This window comes from Euleptes europaea, chromosome 6, assembly GCF_029931775.1.
Source record: "Euleptes europaea isolate rEulEur1 chromosome 6, rEulEur1.hap1, whole genome shotgun sequence".
Lineage (NCBI taxonomy): Eukaryota > Metazoa > Chordata > Lepidosauria > Squamata > Sphaerodactylidae > Euleptes > Euleptes europaea.
This window is the reverse complement of record NC_079317.1, coordinates 96359463-96387039: the sequence shown is the minus strand read 5'-3', so window position 1 is coordinate 96387039 and position 27577 is coordinate 96359463. Positions and strand designations below refer to the sequence as shown.

Sequence of the window (27577 nt, the reverse complement as noted above, 5' to 3'; positions counted from 1 at the left end):
TCTTCTTCTTCTATCTTTAAACATAAAACAAATAGCTTTACTAGCCAATTTAATGAAACCAAATGAAGTCAGTTTTTAAAAGATCTGTTCATGAAGGTGGTCCTGTCAAATTATTAGATGCCAGAAGTAAAATATAGATGGTAGGCATTTGAGTATTGCATCATACATTAATTTTATATTAGCATTTTTATCTGCTTTCCATATCATGACAGGATTGTTATCAGAAATATGGATACTTCCGTTCAATATTAGCTTAAGAATGAAGTAAATGATGGGCTCAAATAGCTAGTTTTTGTTCATGTTTTATACTTAGAGCATTGTAAGATGGAACTAACCTGGAAACTAGATCGTGTTCCGAGGCCGGGTTCTGCCACTGTTCGTGTGACAGACTTGGGCTGGAGAGGACTCTTGAATCCTAGCCCATCAATTAGAGATGATGGAGACTTACTAGTGGATGAATATCTTTCTCCTAGTAAGCTGGTGAGTAGATACCCGTTTTAGTGCATCTGCAAAGAGAACAGTAAAACAAAATTAGTCTTGCTAATCAGCATTGCATTACTGCGGCCTTTCTGGTAGAATTGTAGTGGAATTATTGGCATGACATTGCAACATCCCTGGCTACTTCCAGTCTACTGTACACAAATGTGACCAGCATGAGTTCTCTATTAAGTAAATTCACCAAAAGAGGAGGATGGGGGAGCAGTGCAGGCGAATGGTGGGATGCAGAAGTGTCGGGCCTTCTCTGGTTTGCACATCCCTGAATTTATGGGCGAGGTCACCCCGGATACGAGCCTTAAGCCGTCACATGCATACTGCTCAGGCTCTACCTTGCCAAGCCTTCATGATGCTTGACAGAGGTGTGCCACTTCCTGTCCCCCCGGCTGTGAGGTCTATGGGTTCCTGTCCCAGGTCCATGAAGGCACCAAGGCACCAGGCCTGGTGTGAGGGTTAACCCTTCCTCATCCAAATGATGCCCAGGGTGCTCACCTAAGCTGTACTGCATACCAGTCAAGCAACTTGACCTGCACTGCTATGGTCACAAGAGGGGACCAACTCGCTGCTTGGTCAACCTCTGCCCCACTGGCCTCTGATAAAGGCCATGCTACAGATCCCCCAGAAAGCATTGTGGCCCACATCCATAAAAGGCTTTGCCAGGCTGTACCAGGTTCCTCGATATGGGCAATGCCAAAGGCCATGCTACAGGACATGTGGGTATAGCTCATGCTCCTCCTTGCCAAGCCTTCTTTAGTGCTTGAGGGAGGTGTGCCATGTCCAATCCCGTTATCCACAAGGTCCGTGGGTAGGTTTACCAGGTACCTCTTCTTCTTCGGCAGGAGGTTTTTGGAGTGGAGGTGGGGGGGGTCGTGTGCTCCCGGAAGTGTTTCAGTTTACACCCGGAAGTGCTGCATTGCAAAGGGCCAGTTTCCACTCAAACTCCCAGTAAAGGCCTGTTGCGATGCGGCACTTCCAAGTGTAAAACGCACCACAAGGGGCTGTTTTCCACTCAAATGGCCCCTTGTGATGCTTTTTACACCCAGAAGTGCCACATCGCAACAGGCCTTTACCACTCAAACTGGTAGTTTGAGTGGAAACCAGTCCTTTGCAATGCAGCACTTCTGGATGTGAACCGGAAGTGACCTGTCCCTGCCTGCACAGATTGCCCGCCGACCCTCAGCTGGTCAGCGAGCGGCCAGGTGGATTGGCGGGGGTTTGCCCACCACCACCTGGCACTTGGCAACCCTATCCGTGGGTCAAGGATAGTGGCACCCGTCAAGGGGTTCCTGTCCCAGATCCATGAAGGCACCAAGGTGTTTTCAAATTCAAGATAAAACATATCCCTGAAACTGCGGGCAAAATGCGGGGAAATGCAGGGAGAGAACGAGGCAACTTCTGACGGTTGGAAACGGCATGTATAATCACAACAAAGACCCGAAGTCATTGGAGGAGTGATGGCAAGTGAAACAGCCATACATAAAAGACCAATGATGCTTCTCTCCCCCCATGGCTGTTGTAGCTTCCCAGTTCGCCCTAGTTCATACTTACCTTTTGTTTCCTGTTGCAGCAAGCATTGACTGGGCTAGATGATCTGCGACAAGTGAGGGCCCTGGAGATGCGTGTTGACACAAGAGAGAACAGCCTGGGAAACTTTGGTGAGAAACTCTTGATCCGGATTCAAATCCTTCGCCTTTTGGTGGTTGACTCTTAATAATAAAGAGCTGGGAGTTCCCAAAAATGAATCATGGGGCTTGTTTTGTGGGGATTTTTAATGTCTTCTTTTCTGATTTCAGACAAATCTGGAAATAACTAGATAAATAAATTGTATTCATGGCAAGGAAACACTTGGAAAGTAATGGTTGGTAAAAGGCTTTATAATGCTACCAGGTTTCTTTATGCAGTAGCCACAAATCAAGTTACTGACATTCTATCCTTATTTGATTTTTGCCTTCTGGCAGACGCACTAAGTTGATTGTGTGCCTTAGGCTGCCTTCTTCTCTGGGTGAGGAAACACTTCAAAAGCAGAAAGTGCTCTTTGAACATTTCTGGTAAAGCAAAATAGTCTTCGTTAATTATACATTTGTTGGGGAAAATACTTGACACTCATCAGCCCTGTCATCCTATTATTTTTAGTACTGCTTCATCCCGTAAGCATAAATGTTTTTCTTTCTAATACTGGCTGTATCCTAGAAATTGGCTCCCATAAAACATGTTTAGCAGTAATCACTGATAACAGCATTGAAAGAAGCTTATGTTTTATTTAAGTAGTCATAAAGTGGGCAGTTTAGTTGAATCTGCTCCTCCTATGGACAGAGCTAAGAGCACTGTAAGCTTAAAATCTTTCCTAGTCTATTTAGGGCTGATTCACACAGTACAAAGTGCATGTTCAAATATGAGGCTACCACAAAGACTTTGAATCAGATGCCTGCCTGGAATTTCATTCTGGCAACTCAGGTCTTTTACACTTGGATTCGATGCTCTCTTGACCCACACTTTTCTGATCTGAGTTCTCAAAATCCTATGCAAGGTGGTTGTTTGCCCTGAAGAAAGCCCTGGAGTATCAGGAGTAATTTTTTGTGCTGCAGAATCACCAGCAAAAATCCATAGCATCTGAGTCCCTGCCCCTTGCTTTGTAATTGGCTGTAGTCTGCAAAGAAATGTACTAAAAGGAATGATAGGATTGCCCACTGAAAACAATGGGAGAGGCTGGAAGGCCCATTGAAGATCATGAGAACCAGGATTGCCAATTGACCTGTATGGGCTCCATTGAAATACATTACAGCACAAAACAGTTGCAAAGAAAATGCAGAATGGATTTTCCATTAAGGTCACTTGGCCCAGATAGACTACTCTGGTACTGGATTGACAGCCCCCAGAACGCACCATTATTCCACTCGGCTGTCAAGCCAGTCCCAGAGCACAGATTGTGTTCCCTGGGACCATTATTCCACTCGGGGGGCTGTCAACCCAGTGCCGGATTAATATATGTGGGCTAATTGACCTTCATGGAAAATCCTTTTTGCATTTTCTTTACAACTGTTTTTGTGCTGTAATGTATTTCAATGGAGCCCATGCAAGTTCAACTAAGTTGGTTCCTGATTATGCAAAAACTCACTTCCACCCCACCCCTCGGCTCAGCTGAAAGAGGAGGGGGAAACCCGAATTCCTTACGTACACAAATATCTACAATTTGAACTGAGTTGATCTCAAAGCAGACCTTAAATCTGTGGCAAAACAGCATTGGGAAAACCCAAAGGAAAGTGCAGGGTGGGCGCGAGGTCAGCTCTGAGGGACGGAAAATTCAGGCATAACTCCTAGGAACAACTGAGTCAGTCTGGGGGCAAACGCGAGTCAAAGTACCCATGCATAAAGGACCTCGGTTCCTAGGGCAATGGATGGTTAAATTCAGAACAGGGTTGCAGTGCATGAGAAGAGGGAGCTGAAGCCTAACTGAAATGGTCCTGGGGAGCCACTGCTTGCCTCACTGGAGAAACTTCTGCATACTGATTGGTACATGTATGTTTCCCCAGTGGGGCAAACAGAGTTCCTGAGGGTGTTTTAGGTTGGGAAAATGGGGCAGGGGAAGGCTGGAATGCCTGCTTCCAACATGCCGCAGTTCTGATCTGAATTGAGTCCCAGCACAGAACTCCAGATACCCATCTGTTAACATTCAGTGTGTCTGCTGCATGGATTTTGTAACATGTGAACACCCTTAGATGTGGATGAGGCAAGAAATAACATGACATAAAATTAAGGGGTCAACTTGAAATGAACGTTTCTATAACAATCCGATTCAGTATAAGGAAGTTTAATAAGCTCAGTAAGGGATACGTGATGAGTGTAGAACTTGCATACCTCTTTTGGCCCACTGTTGCCACTGGTGAAGGAGATTTCACAAGGTTTTGGAGCAATACAAAACCTATTTGATCAGAAGTGGTATAAACGTACACACCATAAGCTGCAATTCTTTCAAACCTTCAATTGTATGGAGTAAAAAACATAATCTGCCTCCACTAGAGGCAGGTATGGAGATACTGGCTGCATTTAAATGTGACAAGAAACTGTAGTTTATAAAGCATAGTCTGATTAAATTCTGTTTTTTCATGATATCCAAATGGAACATATCTTTGTAAATGCCAGTTTCTAGAGGTGGAAACTAGAAAGGAATATGCTTTCACTCCTAGGCAGACTTTCTGTTACTATGTATATTTCATATGTCACTGTTCAGAGAAAATGAGGGGGACCACTGCAGCTAAACAAATGTTATGATGATCACATTCTAGTATATCAACCTACAAATTGTTGCTTTTCTCTCCTGTTCTCATAGGTGCTTATCTCCCTAATTTAAAACAACTGAAATTGAACAACAGTGTGCTTACATCTGTGAGGTAAGAAGCTAGAAGTAAAATTCAGTATACTCCTACATTCTCCTCCTCCACCTAGGACCAAACTATATGTTCATGTTTTTAAAGAGTTGGGTCCAAGTTCCCCTGGCCCAGCTCGGGTTCCCGACATGCACACAGCAGCTGCGGGGAAAGTCTTTTTAAAAATAAACGAGAGCCCAAATGGGCTTGGAACATCACTTAAAAAGGCTTAGCCTGGGCTCTTGCCTCCCCCCACGAGCCATTTTCCCAGGTGGAAACAGTGCTGGGCGGGGAGTTATTTCCCTGTTTTTGCTGCTCAGTGTGTGCAGAATACTCAATGTGGAACAGCAAATACAGGGAACTAATTAACCCCCCCAGCACAGTTTCTGCACAGGAAAACATCTGCACAGACCAAGTGTGGGAAGAAGGGCTAAGGGCCAAACTGCAGGCTTGAGTTTTTACAGAGTTGTGTCTGGGTGCCACAACTTGGGGTCACCACAGCCACACAGCAGCTGCAGGTAATGGCTTTTTAAAAAATAAATTGGAGCCCAAATGTGCTCGGATCACTGCTGTGGGGGGGAGGCCCAAATGTACAGCATGAAAAAGTCTGAAGACTTTGGAAACGTTTAAAATTTGGGGGAGTTCTGAAAAACCTTCCTACTTCTCTTTTTGAATGAGGAAGACCTTGTCCTACAAAGCATTTCACCAATTCCAACTGTACAGCACGAAAAATTCTGAGGGCTTTCTCAGTCTTCACAATGGAAAAATTGAGAAATTTTGGGGAGTTTGGAAAAAACCCTCTTATACTATGTGTTTGGGTGTAAAATATAACATTTTCAAGGGTTTTTATTTTGTTTAAATGTAAATAAATTGAAAACAGGACATCAGGCTGCACAACAGAGCCCGAAAGCTCTCCCACAGAGTTCAAGAGACCATTTCAACAACCAATTAATATGCTATGATGTGTTTAATGATAGCATATTATAAAAGTTGTCAGTGTTTTCAGTGTTACAAAGTTTAGCTTTATATCCAGACATGCTGGTAGTCCTACCTATTGTGATGCTTTGATAAAGTTGCTGTCCATATAATAAATACCCTTTGTTTTGTTTTCTGTAAAAAATTCCAGTTTCCCCCCAGAACACATGTTGTTGTTTTTTCATTCAAAATTTCCAGAAATTTTACATCTCTGGTCCTCAGACTTTGTCCCAGGACGATGAAGTTAATGAGTGTGTTCTTTTGTTAATTAAAATGCTGACCGCCTCTTACCTTTGTGTGCCAGGATTCTATGCTATGCTCAGCTTACAGCCATGTAGATTTCTGGATCTCCTGACCATGATTTATGAATAAGATACAGCGTTATCAATTATTGACAGTTGCAGCATTTGGTGTATGATGTAGTACATTGCTTTTAATATGTTTTTGACCATTTCTAGGCACTGTTAGCAGCCTCCACTTAAACAAGTTTGCCTTCTGTATGCTAGTACAGTTAAATTGGAAGGACTGAGCAAAGAGAGACTAGAACCCAGCAGCATTCTCTCGCTAGAATTGTGCCAGCAGTTTTAAAGCAGCTGCCCAAGGCAACTTTGGCTTTCTTAGGTTCATAGAGCCACAGACTTTTGCGTGTGTTGCTGTTGTGGTTGTGAGGCTGCTTATATTTAAATTTCTATCCCTCTTTGTGATAGGATTCTTAAAGCATGCAACAAAAGATAACATAACAAGTATAAAAATTATAAAAAACAAGTCAAGATCAATATAAAATCAATATCCAAAGTTTCCTTTCGATGTGAAAGCACTAGAGACTGTGCTGTCATAGTAATATTTATTTTATTTACAAATGTGCAAGTCAAGCAAAGTGGAGGAAATCAAGCACAACGGCAGGTAGCACAGCTTCTGTCTCTACCCTCAGATCCTGAGATAGCAGTGAACAGCCCCCTGCTCCTAATGCTGCTCTCCAGTTTCAACTAACTCTAGTTAGGAACTCCCCACTGTGTCTCTGATTGTTCTCCAGATTTAAAGTGCAAAGTCCTTTTCTTTCCCATGTTCCACAGAGCACTGATCTCAGACACCAACTCAGCAGATAGTGTTAACTCTCACTGAAAAACGTAATTGAATCATCTGGCTGCTAGGAAGCCATCAGCCTTAGAAAGGATAGTCAAGCAGTGTCTATAGCAGGTTTTTTTTAATTTGAGGAATTTTAACTTTAGCAGCAAAATTAATCTCTGAACAGATTTGTTTTCAGTCATTCAAGCCTGTTCTTATATTCTCCACAGAATTTCTGTTCTTTTTTAAATAAAATTTTATTATTAAATATAGGAAGGGTACAAAAGGAAAAAAGGGACAAGGGAAAAAATAGAAATATTCAAATTAACCCACTGAATAGTGATGGACGGGTGGCTGTGTGGTTAGATGGTTGGTCAGACTGAGTTGGCTCCGATTACACGACACCTACCTCAAAAGGTAACAATACCAGTAAAAAAAAAATTTAAAAAAATGGGAGAAAGCACAGAGTTGTGCTTCTGAGCAAAGGCAAATAGCCAAACCCGAAAAAGCCGAATATTTATTTGGCTTTTCCAGGAATTGCCTATTTGGCTTCGAGAAGATCCCCAGGTTTTGGTGTTTGGTAAACCTGAATATTGCTGAAATGGCTAATTTTGGGTTTATTTTTAGTTCGGGTATATTGATATGCACAACCCTAATCCCTACTATCTTTTCTGCATGCTCAAGAAATAGCACATGGTATTCCTTCTAATATGATTTAAAAAACAAATAAAATCAAGCAAACCATCTGTTGTACATTCCATTGCTCCATATGTACAGGTTATTTTGTTCAAAATTATATTAAATCACTATGTGCTGATGCAGGCCTTACACTATTGCTTTGCAAGTGTAACTGTTCTAAAGTACATTTTCTTTTCTGCTCGGGCATTGCTGGGTGCCCAAGCCTTTGTGAGAAGCTGCTGTTATGGCTAAGAATGGTAGCAGGATAGCAGACCCGCCAAGAACAAAAACCTAAAAATTGCTCTGTGATAGAGGCTGAATATGAAAAACGCCCTCGTATTTTCTCCAATATGCAAGACATGGTGGTTGTGAAATTGTCTCTTGAACCTAGGGTTGCCAGGTCCCTCTTCGCCACCGGCCAGAGGTTTTTTGGGTGGAGCCTGAGGAGGGCGGGGTTTGGGGAGGGGATTCAATGACATAGAGTCCAATTGCCAAAGCGGCCATTTTCCCCAGGTGAACTGATCTCTATCGGCTGGAGATCAGTTGTAATAGCAGGAGATCTTCAGCTGGTACCAGCTGGTATCAGACAGAGCAAGTTCACTGAGTTTTTGTTTGCTATGCTAATTGTGTGGCAAGGTTCTGAAAACTGAGTCTTGCATAAGCTCCACAGCACCCCGGTTCTTCCAACTATAGCAGAATCAAAGCCTTTTAATATTTGCATGTTACCCGATGGATTGCACACTTATTTCTCATTTGTCTGGATGTTGGCCCACTTATTGTATTCTCAGTAGAGAAAATATATACACAGTATGTGATGAAAAGGTATTGCTTTGGGTCCTTGTTAATTCCTGTTTTACACTCCTTTTATGAAGCTTTTACTTCCATTGGTTCCATCTCTGTCTCTCCAGCCAAGTAGTCTCAGATTTATGAAGTAATAATTGAGGGGGAAACATGGAACACTCTCTGAAGAGAGCAAGTTAAAAAACTATATTTTATTCTTCCATGATGACATATGTTACTTGTCTCCCTAATGATTCTGGCAAAAAGAGCTATATTTCAAAGCTAATGGGGTATTTGTTCTAGTCTGGCTAGCAGCCACCATTTTTAATCTAATTGCTTCTAGTTTCTAATTTCAGGGATGAGTAAAAGGATATATGTAAAAACCTAAATAAATGCTCTCTTTAAAAGCAGGCTGTTCTATTAAATGCATGTTCTGTGGCTGTGCTTTGGGCCTATGCAAAAGCCTCCAGCTGTCGAATGACCTATCATTTTTAACGCTACTTGTTTACTTTGAACTTGTCTTTTCTCTGCAGTAGCAGCTAATGTACGGTGGCTGTTACTTACACATGAGAAATACCTGGCTATGATATGTGTGTGTTTGTGTGTGTGAGAGTTGCAAAGCACACTGGGTTGGATCCAGAGAACTACAAATGAAGTGGAGCTTGCAGAAAAGCTCTTGGATCCTATAAACGAGTTCCATGTGCTAGCTAGCTAGTCTTTGCTGCAGAGTGCACTTCCTTTTCCTCTAAAACTCCTATTCGCATAAGTCCCCTTTGAAAACCATTGGTCTTGCACAAATGGAAGTTTTAGAGCAGGCTTGTCCAAACTGCAGCCCCCGGTTCCGCATGTGGCCTAGGACGGCTATGAATGCGGCCCAACACAGAATCGTAAACTTACTTAAAACATTATGAGATTTTTTTGCAATTTTTTTTTTAGTGTTAGTGCATTTTATGTGTGGCCCAAGACAATTCTTTTTCTTGCAAAGTGGCCCAGGGAAGCCAAAAGATTGGACAACCCTGTTTTAGAGGAAGATGAAGTGTGCTCTGCAGAAGAGACTGTCTAGCACATTCAGAACTTGTTCATAGGATCCAAACTGTGATTTTTGCGGTGTTCTTCTTTCTATAGCCTCCCTCCAAAAGGTACTCCTGACAATAGGGGTGGCCTCAATCACAGTGGGGGGATGCAGTACAGGAAGATGCAATGGGATGGAAAATCTCTGAGATTGTCCTGTCCCACAAATTTTGTGAACTGTGTGGGACTTCATGCAGGGCCAGGGAGGGGGGCTCCTACCAGCTTCTTCATATTTAGAGAGAGACCCCAAATTCCATTATAAGTGTGTACACACATTTTTTAAATGCACCTTCAATATCTTTCCTAACAACAAAACAGGGCAGTGATTTATCAAGGACTGGTACTCCCTGATATATAGGAATAGTTGGAGCATATGTGACAATTGAATTTGGCCTTCCTTCACAATAAAGTTACTAAGCATCCTGAGCCTTCTAGCCAGTTCTCAGCGATCTCAACAATATCTTATAATTTTGCTTTGTCAATAATTCAGTTGTGCTTTATAGGATTTAAATCTACTAAGCTTCTCTACAGATTGTTGCCAATATGAGGGGCATCAAAAGTACTTATAAATAACCCATTTGAGTTATCCTATTGGATTTCTCCTTCCTTGCTCAGAGCTGTTCTACATATTGAAAAATGTCATATGATTAAGGTCTCCTAGGATTACACAACATGCAGATAGGGGACTATATGTTTAAATGTTCCCCCAGAGAACAAACTTATTTCATATGGAACAGTAATTCTTTAGAAAGAAGGTAAGTTACCTGACATGGTAATTTTGGGCTGTGGTGCTGTCTCCTGTGCTATTTAATAGCTACATGAAACCACAGGGAGAGGTTTTCCAAAGATTTAGGATGTGGTGTCATCAATATGTAGATATCACCCAGCTCTTAACTCTCTTTATCAACCTAAGCTTAAGGAGGCTGGGGTTGAACCAATTCCTGGAGGCAGTGACAGGCTGAGTGAAGGTAAACAAGTTGAAGTTTAATGCAGACAAAACAGTATTTGTGTGTGTGTGTGTGATGGAGATGATCCTAAAAAAAATGTGTACAGCCTGTTTTGGATGGGGTTATACTCACCTTCAAAACTCCAGTGCCTAGCTTTGGCGTCCTTCTGGATCAGCTGAATGGTTCATAAACATTGCCATTTTTATACCAGAAACCGCTTTGAAAATCAATGGGGTTGGTCAGAATTTACGTTTTGCAATCCACAATCATTTTGTATTATAAACTAGGAGATAGATAATCTAGGATTTTTATGTGTAATAGAAATTATTTTGTGTAGTAAACAGTGTCTGTGTTGTGTGTCAGAGATAATTATGATGTCCATCAAACTAGCAATAAAAAGCCATGCAGTAGAGTCACTGCTGGCTGTTGCCATAGCAGTTCTGTCTACTGAAGACTCCCCCCCCACCCCCAAGCAGCAATGGCTTGCTTCTTTGGCAGGATCATTTCATTTCATGGTTTATACTTTATAGGGCATTTGTTGTTCCTTAGTGTGTCCCAGATCGTATGATAATTTGCCCTGGATCTGACTTCACTCTTGACATTTCATTCCTTATGGAGCACAGGGGTTGAGAGTACATGAGCAGCCCAACCCTTCCTGCTTCAGTATGATAGGTGGTGGCTGGAGATCTCCTGTTATTACAACTGATCTCCAGGTGATAGAAATCAGTTCCCCTGGAGAAAATGGTCGCTTTGGCAATTGGACTCTATGGCATTGAAGTCCCTCCTTTCTCCAAATCCCATCCTCCTCAGGCTCTACCCCCAAAATCTCCAGGTATTTCACAACCTGGAGCTGGCATGGCAACCCTAATGATATGGAAGGCTCCATTCTAGAGCTTCTGGTGCCTGACCTTCAAGGGCCCTAGTAAGCGTAGGAGTGGTTTCTTCTGACCTTGGTACCATTATTTTCTTTCTTAAGAAATGAGACCCAGCTCTTCTTTGATTTCCCTTCTATTCAGTTTGATGGGTACTTTCTTTTCCTTCTCTTCCTCTTTCTCTATCTTTGGCCACATAGAAATATGAGGGTTTGGAACAAACCGATCTAATCATTTTGTGTGCCTCCAGATTTCTATTGCAATAGGCAACATGGCACGCACCATTTTGTCTACTTAAATATCCTATCAACTTGAAATGCACCTGCATTATTTGCTCCCAAAGGTTATGTTGATTGATTTAGTCTGAAATGAAAGCAGAGCAGTTATTATCACCTCTGAGAAAACCCAAGGAATTGAATGCTGGGAACTAATAGTGTAATTAGGCAGCCGCCAGAACAGTTGCCCATCCTTATCAATCTCCGTGGCAACAGTGGTCTAAAGGACCATCAAACAGGGCATCCTTACAGAAATTGATAGAAAATTCATCTTCACCGTCAACTGGGAATAGTCTGTATCCATTCTTGCCTGTCACTAGTGGCTTCCCCCCCCCCTAAAAAAGTATTATTAAACAAGACATTATAATTTTGGAAGGCAAAACTGGAGGTGCTTTAAATTAATTTATATTGTTTATTTGCTCGGAAAAGGCAGTACTATTCAGAGTTTCAAAGTTAATTCATAGACATCATGTTATCAAAACAGATTATATCTATAAATTATTACTGCACGTGCTTTATATCTTTATCTTTACTGAAAATACTGGTGAAAGCAGAAGTTGCAGCTTTGGCAGAAGAATTATATCAAAACACATCAGGTGTCATTTTATTTAAAATGTAGTATTTTAATATTCAAAAGCAGATAAATGAAAGTACAGCAGCTTTATAATGCAGTATCTCACATATTTCGTGAACTTACTGAAACAGGGATGAGGTAATGCCTAGCAATATAACTGAGTAGGCAGAGGGGTCCATAATTGTAGGCTGAGGGGAGTATTAACTAAAGCTATATCCTTGTGCAGGGAGCATCTACTAATTTGGAATACTAAACTGTGTTCATTGTATTCCCATGATATGCTTTACCTGTGGGATACCACCTCACATGTGGTCCACTGGCTAGTACAAACTGGCCTTGTATATTTTCAGCTTGCTGGGGGTAAAGGGAAGATGACTGGGGAAGGCACTGGCAAACCACCCCGTAAACAAAGTCTGCCTAGAAAATGTTGGGATGTGACATCACCCCATGGGTCAGGAATGTGATTCTGTATTAAATCGCCCTTGCAACAGAGATTCCAGACAGTCCAGGGTAATCCATTTTTCTTTCCATTTCTGGTTGTGGTTTCCCTTTCGCACCTCATGAGCACTGATGCTCCCTCCCCCCGTGTTCTCATGTGAACCTCCGAATTCTCTGTCTACATGCTTTTTGTTTTGTTTTGAAGAGCATGGGTAATGCTGCATAGAAATAATGCAATACCTTAAAAATAACTTTATAAAAATATCTTTACATATTTGAGACACCTCCAATTATTCCTCTCCCCTCTCCCTAAAAGACAGACTGACCTGTGTTTTTTTGAAGACATGAGCACAGGCAACTGCTGGATAGGAATAATGTAATTCCTTTAGCAATTTTTAAAAAACTTCTATTTGCAGATATTTTAAGGATCCTTTCCCCTCTGTCTAAAAGGCTGGTGGTTCTCTTCCATTATGTTAATTTCTGCTGGGGACTGGCTCCATGATAGAAATTGCTCCACTGATAGCGTCCTTCTCAGGAAACTTTTTTTTTTTTAAAAAAGTTTAAAATAAAACAGATTTTTGTGTGTGGAAGGAATGGGTTGTTAACAGTCTGTACACAGAGGACAACATCATGAGGAAACATGAAAAAAACCTGTACCAGTTGGGTGGCTGAAACATGGGGAATTCTTGAGAAAGCAACCTTGTTTTGGAATAATATTGATACTTTTGGAAATCTTCATCATGACTGCCATTGGTCTACATTTAATTTCTATTAAAGTTACAATTAATGGTAGAATACCTTTCACCATGTTGTACTGGGACTACATGATCAGCCTCTTTGATGCTAGACAGAAGGTTTCCCTGGCTGTAATCCTTTGATGTGCTTCCCGGGAAGCTCCCTAAAACTTGCATCTTCTTCACGTTATTGAGATGCCAGGTTTGTTTTCCAAAATAACTGGTTTTCCAACAGAGGGGGTTTGCCAGTGCCTTCCTCTGCACAGCAACCCTGGTATTCCTTGGTGGTCTCCCATCCAAATTCTAACCAGGGCTGACCCTGCTTAGTTTCTGAGATCTGACAAGATCCGGCTGTACCATGCTGCCCTCCCTCCCATGTCGGTTAATAGAGGACCCAATTTTTAAGATATTTCTTTGGTAAATTTAAGTTTAGAAGTTAAACTACTTGCCTTTAAAAAAAAAACATGTTGCTGTTTTTGATCCAGTATTTTAAAAAAAGAGATCTTCTGTAGGCATCTATATAGGGCTTTTGAACTTCATACAGGGATTCATTCTGTTTGTAGTAATTCAACAGGAACCATTTTTGGAGACTTTAATTGAGTGTTCTTAACATGTTAGTCAGTTTTCCTGTGCTTCAGACTACTTCTTCCTTGGTTAGATTTTACTTTTCCTACTTCATTACCCTTTTGTTTATCTTCAGCTAATGAAACAGAGGCTAGAATCGCGGAGCTTTCTTTTCACCCATTATGTGTAATAACCTAATTCATTCCAGTCCCTTATACAGAGAATCACACCTAATTGTGGCCCCACTAGGGGGCAGTGGGAGATCATGAAAGATGTCCACCACAAGCAGAGATTCAGTTGGACTCGCTGGTGCTGGCTAAGGCTCATTCTGTTGCCAGAAACTGGCCCAAACAGGTTGCCACATGAGTGTGGTTCCCTTCACCTGCCCAGTCTGCCCCTTTAGAGCCTTACAGAGCTGAATCATGCATCTGCTGTACGTCAGTTCCCCCAAGTCTGACTAGGGCCAGTCCTGTTCAGGGCCATGGCTCATCCTCTTGGTTTCTCCTACTCCCTTGCTTTGCTTTCTCAGCCTCTCTTCTTCTCCCTCTCTGCCTCTCTTCTATCCTCCCTTTTTTAACCCTGGGGCACTGCCCGTGCTGACCAGGCTCATCTTTGCCCCTCCTTTCCCTGAGCCCTGGCCGTCTCTTAACTCCTTGCCCAATTTGTCCAACCCTAACTGGGTTTCCACAGGGCTAGCCAGAGCCCTTTGCTGGCAGCCCGGCCCACAGCTGAAGCCTGTGACTGGTGAAACACCTGCCCCTGCTGCTGTGCTCAGTGACTGATTTGTGAGGGGCAAGCTCTGCAGAGAGTGGGGCACCCCCACTTCTGCTGAGGCCATTGAGCGCCTACTGTCATCCTGAGTAGTACCCTACCCTGAGTAGCTGCTGCCTTTGGTGGGGTAGGTCAGGCCTCTGTTGCCACCTCTTAGCCACACTGATTTATGACACCAGGCTTGTCTCTACCCTCCACTCTTACCTTTCTCCGTCCCCTTCTGTAACTCTACAGAGGAGGAAAATGATTTTCTCATCAATGCATCTGAGTAAGTGAGCTCTGACAGCTCACTTAGGAACAAATGTTAGCACCTTAAAGTGTCACTGAACTTCTGTTTTATCTTTGTGCTTGCCTTCCAAACTAGAACTGGAAATCAAACTGTGATTTCCGATTCTGTGTTGGTGCAAAAGCAAACTATGGTTTGTAGCAAGTCTGGAAGAGAATTGGAGCATGTGAGAGGAGGAGAGAGCACGCAAGCCTCAGCCATAGGCCTAGCAGCCAGTTCACGGTTTGTGAAACACAGAACTCTTTAAAACCACCCCATAAACGTTTACGCATTCTTAAATGATGCTATCGATATAACCAATGTTTTTATATGTTCTTTTGCCCCTTCAGCGGCACTTCCTTGAGACCTTCAGAAATTGAGAGTGACCATGCCTGAAATAAGGTTTTGGCTGACCTTGCCATTCTTGTTTCCAAACAGCCCATTAACCTTTGTAACAAGCAAAGCAAACTTCATCCCAGCTGGAAATCGATCATGTAAAACAATATACCTACAGACCTGCTTGCTTCATAATGATCATGGGTGGTGGTGAGATGGGGTAGGATTTTTTTAAAATCCCAGATGTCATAGGAGAACCACAAGCATCTTGCCCCCTTCAAGTGAACATTTCTCTCAGCAGAGTTGTCCCATCTTGGTCCCAAAATGAAAACTGCATTAAGTCAAACCATGTGCCTGAGATTTAAAATCCATTCAAGATAATAAGGTGTATTAACTTAGAGTTCATGACTGCTTTGGTCCTAACAATCATATTCAGACCCCGATTAAGTATTGTTTCCAATCAGTTTGACTACTGTGCTTTTTGTGTTTGGGTAGCAATTAAGTCTGTCTACATTTCATATTTGTCAACAATACCTGTATATAGTGAGATTGAGAGACCAGCTCCGTTATTTTTTTATAGAGTGGTCTGTGGAACTCAACAGTTTGCATATATTTTTCCTGCATAACTTGGAATCATAAAGCACTTTGTCTCACTGACTTCAGGTTTCTCTTTGGAACTATGGCAACAACTCAAGGCAAACTCTGTAATGATTTACCGTTGTTTTGGTGAGTTATTTGAGAAGAATGGAAGACAGCTCCCTGAGAAGGAGTGTAGTGCTTTTCCAGATGGGAACAGAGAAATAACTATGGAGCAATCTGGCACTCCCCCACCCTGATTTCTTTACATTCCTCTGTGTAATATTGCATATTAGAATGGACTAGCTCTTCTGCGGGATGAAATTGTAGTAGACATGGCAGAATCTCTGACAGTAGACATGATTGGTGATTTCATTGATTGACAAATATTGCTGTCTTCTAATCTGTCAGATTTGTCAGAACTTGAATAAGTAGTTGCTATTAATAATTACCACTTAATCACCACAAAGTAGCAGAAACAGGAATTGAATTTTGTGATCAAAAGGACCGTGATACAAAATTGCACCTATCCTACTCACACATGCACATATTCGTGTGTTAGAGAACTGCTGTTCCTTACAACATATGTCAGTTTTCATCAAGCATGTTACTGTTATACTGGACAAACACCGAACATAAGAATCAGAACTTTAAAGTTCTAAGTGAGGATTTTGCTCACTTATCAAAAGTGCTGAATTTCAGTTGGATTCAGTTAATTAAAGCCGGGGTGTTAATGAAGATTTAATTAACCAGACTGCAACTGAAATAATTAAATCACAGATGTGACATGTATCCTGCTAGCCTTCCTGGTTATGTGGAAGTAATTTTTGTAGGTAAACAGAATTTTATGAAAAATGGATATGGACTCTTCTTTGAAGATAGCAGGCTAATTCCAGTGTCTTTATCCCATACTTTTAACATGAACCCTTACTGTGATATTTAGACTTCAGTACTTGCAATGAACAAATAAGCATTGAGCTGCAGGACGGAAGTGTATTTACAACACCCATGGGATTGATAATATATCTTCTGGCAGTTCTTTACATGTATACATTTTCAGGAAACTTGCAGCTGGCTAGAAAGAGCTCTGAAATAAAATTCAGGTTTTTAAAGAAAAGAAATACCCCACTGTAGTTTGAGAGCTGGGGGGTGGGGGAGGAGAGAAAATCTTCCATATGGTGTTGATGCAGCCTTAAAAAAAAAAAAGGTAAAGGTCCCCTGTGCAAGCACCAGGTCTTTCCTGACCCATGGGGTGATGTCACATCCCGACGTTTCCTAGGCAGACTTTATTTACAGGGTGGTTTGCCAGTGCCTTCCCTAGTCATCTTCCCTTTACCCCCAGCAAGCTGGGTACTTATTTTACCGACCTCGGAAGGATGGAAGGCTGAGTCAACCTTGATCCGTCTCCCTGAAACCAACTTCCATCAGGATCGAACTCAGGTTGTGAGCAGAGCTTGGACTGCAGTACTGCAGCTTACCGCTCTGCTCCACGGGGCTCCCTAAATATTATATATATATATATACACACACACACACATACACACACACACACCGTATTTTCTGGCGTACAAGACGACTGGGCGTATAAGACGACCCCCCATTTTTACAGTTAAAATATAGAGTTTGGGATTGTCCCGAGTCCGCAGCCTAGGGCCGGCCCTCGGGACTGCGCCCCAACCCCGCGGCCGCCCCCAGACCTTCTGGAGCGGCCCAACCTGAGTCCGCGGCCTGGGGCCAGCCCTCGGGACTGCGCCCCAACTCCGCAGCCACCCCCGGTCCTCCTGGGGCGGCTCAACCCCCGGGGAAACAACACCACTTACCGGGGAGGGAGAAAGAGGGGGCGGGGGCGGCCGGGAGGCGGGGCTGGCGGGAGGAACAGGAGGAGGCCGGGGGCTGACCTCCCGGCATGGAAGAGTGTGTGCCGACCCGGCCCGGCAGGAGCAAATCCTGGAGGCGAGGCAGGGAGGGTGCCTCCCCGGGCAGCGGGAGCCCCGCAGCCAGAGACGCTGGCTGTAGCCAAGGCTCAGCCCCGGGCTCCGGCGGGAGGGTGGGAGCCCGAAGCGGCGGGACGTGGCTCTCGGGGGGAGTCGGCGAGGGGAGAAGGCAGCGGGGAAGAAGAGGGGGACGGGGGCGAGAGTAAGGGCCCTCGAGAAGGGCGAGGCTAAAGGCGAGGGGAGGACTGAGCCGACGGCCCGCGGAGGGTGGGGCTAAAGGAGGGTTTGGAGGGGAGGGAAACCCATAAAGACAGAAGCTGAAGCGGAGGCCGGGGAGGAAAGGGGGCATGTTGGGTGTGCTAGGCGGCAGCCAAAACACCCTGTGCCGGGAGAAGAGATTGGCCACCCCAGCCCCGGCCAGCCGGCCAGCCAGCCGCCTGCCTGCCTTGCACTTCCGCTGGAGCGCAGCCGAGCACTTCCCTCCGTGCACCCCAGCGCGCCTGGCTCTGACTCCGAGCCGGGCAGTGAGCGCCCTCGCCGGGCTCGCCTCCCCTCCCTCCTCCGGCGGACATGGACAGAGCGGAGGCGGCTCCCCAGGCAGATTCTCCAGTCTGGCTCGGAATTCAGCATCCGGCGTATAAGACGACACCCGGCGTATAAGACGACCCCCGACTTTTGAGAAGATTTTCCTGGGTTAAAAAGTAGTCTTATACGCCAGAAAATACAGTATATATATATTTGTATTTTAAACATTGTTGTATTGCGTACTATGTATTTATTGTATAGTTGTGAGCCGCCCTGAGCCTGGCTGGGAAAGGGTAGGAGATAAACCTGTTGATGAGCATATAAGCATTTTGTGCATGAGAATAGTTCTATATCCATAAAATGTTTATATGAAAATGTTTGGCCTCATCACTTTGGTTGTTTATTTGCAAAACTGCTGGAGTATTCATCACCGCAGGCCCTGCTCAGGGCTTAGTACATTCCAGTGCTGGATATTTCATGGTGATGGGAAGAGGAAGCTCTTTTTTGGATTCATAATTTTAGCAAAATATAATTGCCTGAATTATAGTAAGTACTCAACATTGAAGAACTGATATATAGTCAATATCCTTTAAAACGACAAAAAAATGGCCTTTAAATTACCTGTGACATAGAAGCTAAAAGAGTTTGTTCTGCCCTTTATTGGGGCTTTTCTAGCCATTCATTTCCTATCCGGCAACAATACTTCAACTTTCTTACAGCTCCTCCATATCGTCAGCTTTTCTTTTTAGCCTAAGTAAATGCACTATTTTTGGCAGAAACAGTCGGCTGTTGTGCTGGAGTCCCTCTAGCCCAGAGATTGTGTCCATGTGGAAGAGCAGACATTGAATCATTAACTCATTTTTTCTTTAGTTGTGGTTTATATTCCATTCAAAGGTTTGCTTTTGTAACCCCTCTTGTTGCTAAGTTTCCTGTCCGCTCTCATGATTTTCACCTTTTATGTCTCTTGGCTGGTAGCAGTATGGGAGTTACACTTGAAATTTAGTTAAATTTATTCTTTCTGCTCTTAAAATCAGGAGCTTGCATGTACTATCTAAGCCTGGGGATTGTTCATTTTTAATTAATTAATTTATATTAATATTTAATAATCTAGGACTTGTTTTTCATTTGCCCAAGTGCTTTGGCACATAGGCGCTCGAATTTCTGAACAGGAACAGGACCTGTGACATAGTTCATTGTTTAGGTACGGAAGATAAATTCTGTTAACACAAAAATAGTTTAATGTACATTGCAGTTTATTGCCAGATGTTGTAATGCCAATAAAGGTACCTGAACTGAACTGAACATTGCAGATAAATAATGTCTGCTAAAATACAAAATACTCTGTAATGAAGTTTACATATGTTATGTTAGACATCATGGAACGACCTGAATACATTGTTCTTTTCAAAATGCCATTCAATGCTGAACCAATCTGGCTTTTCCACTTGGTTTAAAAAAATGCCATTAGTCTGGGAAAGCTAGATGTCATGAATGTGTATTATGGAAGTCTATTATTAGCTCATCTGAATTCTGGGAAGCTGTTAGTGAGTAATTCTGTGTCAAAAGTGCTGAGGTACAAATCCTTTTATTCACTTTCCTGCCTCTCTGCCTGCAGTGCCATAAAGTCCTTCATTGCCTGGAGAAATCACTGAATGTAATCTGTGTGGGTTTAGATTGAGGTTAGCAACAAATAGATGCATGTCTTAATACAGGGGTGTCCAAACTTTTTTCAAAGAGAGCCAGATTTGATGAAGTGAACATGAGTGAGGGCCGACCATTTTGCCTGACATTCTTAATTAAATTAATTAAATGCAAATTAACTATTTTATGCAAAGTTTATTGCAAACGGCATACTTATTATGCCCATAACCACAGACTGCACCAAAAAAACCATGGCTACATTCCTTCCTTTCCCCAAAGCCCCTTTCAGCTCACTGGACGCCCCCCAGTTTCTAAATCTCCAACCTTCCTTCTGTAGGGAGGGAGCAGAAACTCTTCCTCCCCCCCCCCCCCGCTCATGTGCCTCTCTGGGACTGTCGACTCTCTCCCTTCAACCATGCTGGGGGTATTCTGTCCTCCCCTCATCTGAGCCAGGAAATAAACTGGTTTTCAATCTCATGGAGTCCAAGATTCATACACTCTGACATCTTCCGTGCAGGGAGGAATGTGGAGTTTTTCTCCCCATGAGAGCCAGCGTGGTGTAGTGGTTAAGAGCGGTGGTTTGGAGCAGTGGAGTCCGATCTGGAGAACCGGGTCTGATTTCCCCACTCCTCCACATGAGCGGTGGAGGCTAATCTGGTGAGCTGGATTTGTTTCTCCCGCTCCTACACACGAAGCCAGCTGGGTGACCTTGGGCTAGTCACAGCTCTCTTAGCCTTACCTACCTCACAGGGTATCTGTTGTGGGGAGGGGAAGGGGAGGGTGATTGTAAGCCACCCTTAAGTGGTAGAGAAAGTGGGCATATAAAAACCAACCCTTTTCTTCTTTCCTTCTGACCTCTTTGCTCTCTGCTCGGGGCTTTACCTCTGGAATGAACACGGGTGTCCTCTGCAGACTCGGCCCCATCTGAACGCGCCTCATTTCCAAACACGATACATGCCAGGAGTCATTTATTTCCCCCACCCCATCCCTTCTTTCGAAGCAGCCACTTGCCTTGGAGAGAACCTGCTGGGGGGTCTGACTCCAAACACTCCCCACCCCCAAATCTAGCCCCCTCACCCCCTGCCTTTCCTTGACTCACAATCTTCCCACTCAAGACCCATCCAGTCTCTCCCCTCCTCCCTCCCACCCGCCCTGCAAATCTGCATCCCTCGCAAGGCCTCCGCAATGCAGGGAAGGGGCTGCATCTCCCCCCCACCCCAGCCTTCTGCAGAGAGGAAGAAGGAAAGAGGAGAGCCAGACGAAACACCCCCCACTCTCCCCCCACTCCCAGGCTTTTTGGTGTTTGTGTGTGTGTGTGGGGGTGTCTTTCTCTCCCGGATTGGGGCCAGCCTCTGACCTCCCTTGCATTTCCCTTCCCCCCCCGCCACCTTTCCCACCCTCAAGTCCTCCCCAACCCATCCTCAGGATCCCCCTTGACCCACTCGGGAGGAGCTGCGGCTGCTTTTCCATGCATCAGAACAACAAAGGCCGCGTCCCCACACGTGGGCTCTGGGTAAGAAGGAAGTGGCCTCTCTAGGGTTTCAGACTCACGCCTTCATTCCGGGGGGTGGGGCTAAGACAGCCAATCGAGGCGACCCTCCGCCCAAGTATCGCCCCCTCGGTTGGGGATGCAAAGCACAGGCACAGCCCCCACGCGCCCCCTTTTCTCTCTCTGCAAAACAGGCTGGGGGGCCATATTAAACCGGACCAGGGGCCGCAATTGGCCCCCGGGCCGGACTTTGGACGTGACTGTCTTAATATAACAAGCATGGGGGCCCACAAGGACTTGCAGGGGGCATCTCATTTGTCCCTGTATCCTCTCCTCTACTATTTCTTCATTGCCTTCCCTGGTAGCCCCCATAGCCTCTCCCCTTTTCCTGCTTTTACTCTTCTTCTCCAGTCTACCTACCTTTATCTGTTCTCCGATCTTCAGCTTTCCCTCCTCCCTTCCCCTGGCAGACTCTTCCTGGGAACATCTAGCTGAGTTGCACAGTGATTGGACCAGTTACAAGGTGGCCGCCAGACGTACCAGACTGGACGCATTTGCAGGGTGGATGCTGAGCTGAGTGGCAGAGTCCCTGATGTGTCCTCCATCATCAGGTTAAATATGGGGGGGGGAGGGAACCGGGACACTTTCCATGGCTGTTTTGGCCTTCCAAGCCTACTGTAGTCCCCCCCATGTCTTTGCTTTCAATAAATCATCTCAGCAACATTGTTGTGGTTGTCTAGCAGCTTCCAAAATAGCCACTGACAGCTCCATGGGCAATCTTTTCTTAAAGCTACAGGTATTGTTTCTGTTTTTTGGGGGAGTTTTATTTCCCCAATCTGATTTTTTTTAGAATTGAGGGTTTGTTTGTTTTTTGCAAACTTGCGACTTCCTTCAGGTTTGTAGTGAAATCCCACCTATCTATCCCTAGCTCCATTTTGCTGATCTGTTGACATATGCATCATTGACTAGTTCAGAATTAGATACATGGTGTCAAGGGCAAGTTTTAAATCTTCAATTAATTCATGTTAAATTTTAGTTGCAATTAGGGTTGACAATTCTGTGTAGGGACATTTCTGGAGGTTTGGGGACAGACCTTGGGAAGGATGGAGTTTGGGTAGGGGAATTTGGGGAGTGTTCCAAGTTCAGCCTGCAGGTTGGCAGGCCTAGTTGCAGCTCACCCAGTTCCATAGGCAGCCGCTTTGTGGATGGAGACTTTGGGATCGAAAGAGCTTTATTTATTTATTTAACCAGTGCCCCTTCTGTCTCCATGCAGGGACACATGTGCTTGCCTGAGTGTGCACTAGTGTCTCTAAAAAGTTGATGATGCTTCCAACTCATTCCCTGGGGCCCAGCTTGCCTGTAGTTTGCCCCCCAGTACACATTCTAAGTCTATCACAATTTTTTTTCTAGTTGAGACATTTGCATGCTGATTCAAGTTTTACACTCCTCTTTCCAGCTGTTGGAGCAAAGAAACCTGTTTCTGTCATCCGGTTTTTAAAAATCTGAACAGGGTGTGCTGTATAATTAGAAATCTTTGCGGAAAGAAATGTAATTTCTGGGTGTTTCCTTCTCCAGTGTTACACAGCTCACTTGTATAGGTTCCTGAATACAAACTTAATATGATAACTAGTGGGTAAGCTGGGTTTCAAAGTCTCTGTTGCAACTGTTGTTCTCTTAAGGGACCTTGGAACAGTGTTGCCGCATCTTCAGGTGCTTTGGATGACTCGCTGTGGGCTTTCAGACTTAGACGGCATCTCTTCCTGCTGTTCTTTGAAGGTAGGGCAATGAGTAATTTGTTGTATTTACTCAATATTTAGCTTCCTTTTACCTCCACTCATTAGTTCTTTCAAGGAAGTAGATCAGACTTTAATTTTTTTTAAAAACCCTAGAATCTTTTTTAAAAAGATACTAAATGTGAAACAAATATTAAAAAATAATATTTTAGGTTGTATCCAGAAAACGTTATTGTGTGGAAAGGAACCACCACCATCGTTCACTATATGTTGTACTCAAGCTAACTCCTGGCTCTGGAGAGTTCAAAATTATTCACAATCTAAGATAAAACATTGTCCTGCATCCAAAAGACTAGAAGCCATTCATTCACTGCCTCTACTTAATATAGCTTAGTTAAATCTTTCTTCTTCTTTAGGAACTCTACGTAGCCTACAACAATATTGCTGACTTAAGCCCATTGAGCCTGTTGGAACATCTTGAGATTCTAGACCTAGAAGGAAATAGCATTGAGGACCTTGGTCAGGTTCAATATCTAGGGCTCTGTACCAAACTGACTACTCTTACCATGGAAGGGAACCTTATTTGCCTGAAACCAAGCCCACAATCATCAGAGGTAAGTATTTTATTCTGACTTCATGACAAAATAGGTGTTAGTTATTTGTCTTAACTTATGCTGATTCTACATGATGATTGAGTTTCCGTTGTACATTCATTGCTGCTGGGGAGCCAGCGTGGTGTAGTGGTTAGGAGCGGCCGACTCTAATCTGGAGAACTGGGTTTGATTCCCCACTCCTCCACATGAGCGGTGGACACTAATCTGGTGAACCGGGTTGGTTTCCCCATTCCTACACATGAAGCTAGTTTGGTGACCCTGGACTAGTCACAGTTCTCTTAGAGCTCTCTCAGTCCCCCCTACCTCACAAGGTGCCTGTTGTGGGGAGAGGAAGGGAAGGAGATTGTAAGCCAGTTTGATTCTCCTTAAAAGGTAGAGAAAGTTGGCATATAAAAACCAACTCTTCTTCTTCTGTTCCTCCTCCTCTTCTTCCTCTTAAGAACATTTAAGTCCAGCGTAATTCTGTTATTGGAGCTGGGCTGAAAAGTGCTTGAAGGATTGGAACACAGTGAAGTAAGGCAGAGGAAGGGTGACGGCTGCATTTCTTTCACCTGCCTGCTACTTTCCATGTAAAAATAGGAAGGAGAGTAAGCAGCAGGAGTTTAGACAATTTTAGACAAGCTAATTGGAACAGGACACAGGAGATGCACTGCGATGCTGAAGAGATCTTGGCAATGGCCTGAATATGATCAGAAGAAAGGATGAAATTAAAGATGCATGCAGAGAAGTATGCCTGGGGATAAAGAAGATAGTAATACCCCCAAAATCAGAGGAAACATTTTCTGCGTATAGGGTAGTAATGGTTGTGGTTGGATTAGAAATGTTACCTGATTGCTAGTGTAACAGTTGAATAGGCAATATGAAGTAAGACTGAATGCTTTGGAGAAAAGGGATGAATATTTTGGTATGTTGTACAAAATTGTATTTGGTTTGGGTCTGTTCTAATTCATTAGGAGTGCAAGCAAGGTTAATCTCATACATAAAAAGAGGAAGCTGTTAAACACACTTTTCCAAGTGGTGAAGGTTACAGGGGCTAGTACTTACTTGGGTTGATTCCCTTTGGATGAGAGAACACTGGGGATTTGTACTGTTTTTGTAGTTGTGGCTGACAGGCCCGGCCGGAAAGGCTCAACAGGTGTGAAGAGACAGCAGTCAGCCAGACTGGAGGGGAAAACAATCAAGCTGAAAGTAATCCCTCGATGCTGATGAAGGGGCAGGGAAGGGACAGCCAGCATGAGAAAAGGAAGGAGGCAGAAATGGATGAGGGGAGGCAAGCAGGAGACTGTGCCCCAAAGGAGAGAGCTGCGGAAGGAAAGAAGGCTGCCGTGGAGAGGACTCAAAGATGGTTCCAAGGAGGGAGACCCCAGGGGAGCTGACTGACCTGGACCCAGGAGGGCCCACACTCTTCCCCAGAAGGAATGCCAAAGAAGAGAAGAGAAGAAGCCAGGCAGAAGAGGAGCAAGATGGCAGATAAAAGGCGCCTCTTGCCTCTCATTAGGAAAGCACTCAGAACCCCCAGAGGCTTTGCTGACAGGGTAAACGGACGGACCAGGAGAAGGCTGTAGGGCACGGGCTAAAGGGGACAGCATGAGGGAATGGACTCTAGATAATAGACTTGTAAGGAGCTTTGGGTGCAAGGAAAACTCTATATGTAAAAGGGGAAGGTAGAATTGAGTGTAAGGGGCACTGGTGCTGCATTAAGGTGGCCCATGAGGATCTTGGTAGAGTACCCTGCTAATGCAGCAAGGGTTTCCCTGGCTGGAGGCCCCCGTAAACACCACAGTAGTGTTTGCTTTATTTATTAAAAGGCAGCAGATTTCCAGAGTGAGAGCCTGTGCTTCCCAGGTGTTTCAGCCAACTCCCCTCAGAGTCCCTCTGCTTCTCTCTGCCTCTTACAGTATTTCAGCTGTGCTTTCTTATCACACCAACACTCACCCACCTGCCCCCACCTTCCAGCTAGACGGGAAGCTTGTCTCTTCCAAGCCCTGATGGCCACTTGAACCAAATAATTTCCGGACACTCATGCACATGAAGAAGACTGTTGTTACGACATATTCCCCTTCCCATTGCCATATAGGATAGACCCACTAATCAGAGGCTGAGCCTTCAACAACTGCTTGCACTGTTTTGAGTGGGGGTGTGTGTATGCGTTTCTTGCCCTTTTCTTGGACTTTTTGGTTAAAACGACTGCACTCAAGACTGCTCTGGTTTCTGTTCCAGGGCACAGACTACAACTACAGAGCTGAAGTGAGAAAACTCATCCCTCATTTAAAGAGTTTGGATGAAGTACCAGCAAACCAAACTGCCGTTCCATGTAAGATGAACAAAGATTGGCTATTGGTCAAGAAATCCATCAAAGAAGGGAGTTTAGTTGACGAGGCAACTGGTTTCGGTATGCGAAGTTACTATGCATATAACATTTTCGTTAGTGTTTCCGGAGAAGGAAGCATATGCATTCTCTCTTGTGCACAGCAAAGCGGGCGTTGGTATCGAGAATAAGAATGGGCAGTAACTTTTGGTTTGCGCAGGACAGCAGGAGAAGGGGGGGGGGAACAAAGCATTAAAGTGGCAGAACCACATTGTCAACTATGGGTCATGTCAAACGGTTATAAAGCTGAGAGGGAAGGGTATGGGCAGCCTGAAATAGAAAAGCAGCCAGCAGGAAGGGTGCTGTTGCTTCTGCATTTTGGGAACCCAGCTCTTCTACCCTCACAACTAGTTTCATCCTGTAACTTGTTTACAGTGGCTCTCGTAACACTAACCATTTGTAACATTATCGTTTTGGTCAGGTTCTGTCATCCACTGATAACGTCTCATATGGCAAAATTCATTGCCCAGGAAATAATTTCCTAAAAATTCTTAAACCTGTGAGATCACTGTATTCTTTTAAATTACCCATCCATTTACAAAATAATTTAATAAGGCTCAAAAGCCCTCAGTGTTTCATTCTGTTCAAGAGTTAATGACCTGCATTGTGCTGTGCTCTGTAATGAAACTGCCCTTTATATGAGACTTCCTTTAAATCATAAGAATCTCTAGGAAGACAAGGAAACTTGTACTGGGGCATCTTTATTTTGATTTAAGACTCCTGCATTGGCACAGCAACAAATAAAGCAAAGGTACAATTGGTGCTATATGTTCTGTAGAACTCCCACAATTTTTCATCTAAATGTGAAAATCTACAATTGACTTTTTTTTAAAAAAGGTTGTGCTAATTTTTTCCGAGTCCATTGTGAATGTGTGTTCTCTGTCTTGCATTCTGAGGCCATCTCCACATATTCATTTGCACTGTCATGGTGATTAGAAACTGACATATAAAATAAAGGAAGTCAGCACATTAAAATCTCTTAACAGGAGCCCTGAGGTTGTACAGAAGTAGTTTGAGGAACATGTGTTCACTCTTGTTCTAGTGGCTGAACATGAGAGAAGAGAAATGCTAAATTTACTTTAAGATAAGGAAATAATTTTCCAGTTTACTGTGCTTTGTCATTTCTTTGCTAACATTGAACAATTGTGCCTTCTTGATGTCTTAGTGAAATCCTCCCTTTGTAGATTCTCATTCCGGATCAGTAACAAGAAGACCGTGCTCTGCTGGAAGACCTGCCACAAGTAATTTCATATCAGCTTCCAGACCACAGACTGCACAGAGACCTCCTACTGCTCATTTACTCTCTAGTAACAACATCTTCCCGGAGTCCACAATTTCTGATGAGTTGGTGCCAGAAGATGACTCCAGTGACTTGACACATGGTATAAGATCAGTTTGTGCTGTTCTCCACCAACTTTATCTCACAAGCTTCTCTTAAAGAAAATATGGAAATACATATAGATGAGAATGAGCAGCCTTTCCCATAAACTCTA

General features: G+C 43.8%; 1 protein-coding gene across 1 annotated transcript in view; it reads left to right on the top strand.

Moving 5' to 3' along the window:
- Window positions 1–324: 324 nt before the first annotated feature.
- The window catches only part of LRRC56 (leucine rich repeat containing 56), a 45072-nt gene continuing 17819 nt past the window's right edge, over window positions 325–27577 (top strand). The window contains exons 1-7 of the mRNA XM_056851707.1: window positions 325–480; window positions 2063–2150; window positions 4823–4883; window positions 23049–23145; window positions 23519–23716; window positions 25937–26108; window positions 27269–27466. Of these exons, the coding sequence (XP_056707685.1) occupies window positions 325–480; window positions 2063–2150; window positions 4823–4883; window positions 23049–23145; window positions 23519–23716; window positions 25937–26108; window positions 27269–27466 (970 nt within the window). The remainder of the gene's footprint in view (window positions 481–2062; window positions 2151–4822; window positions 4884–23048; window positions 23146–23518; window positions 23717–25936; window positions 26109–27268; window positions 27467–27577) is intronic.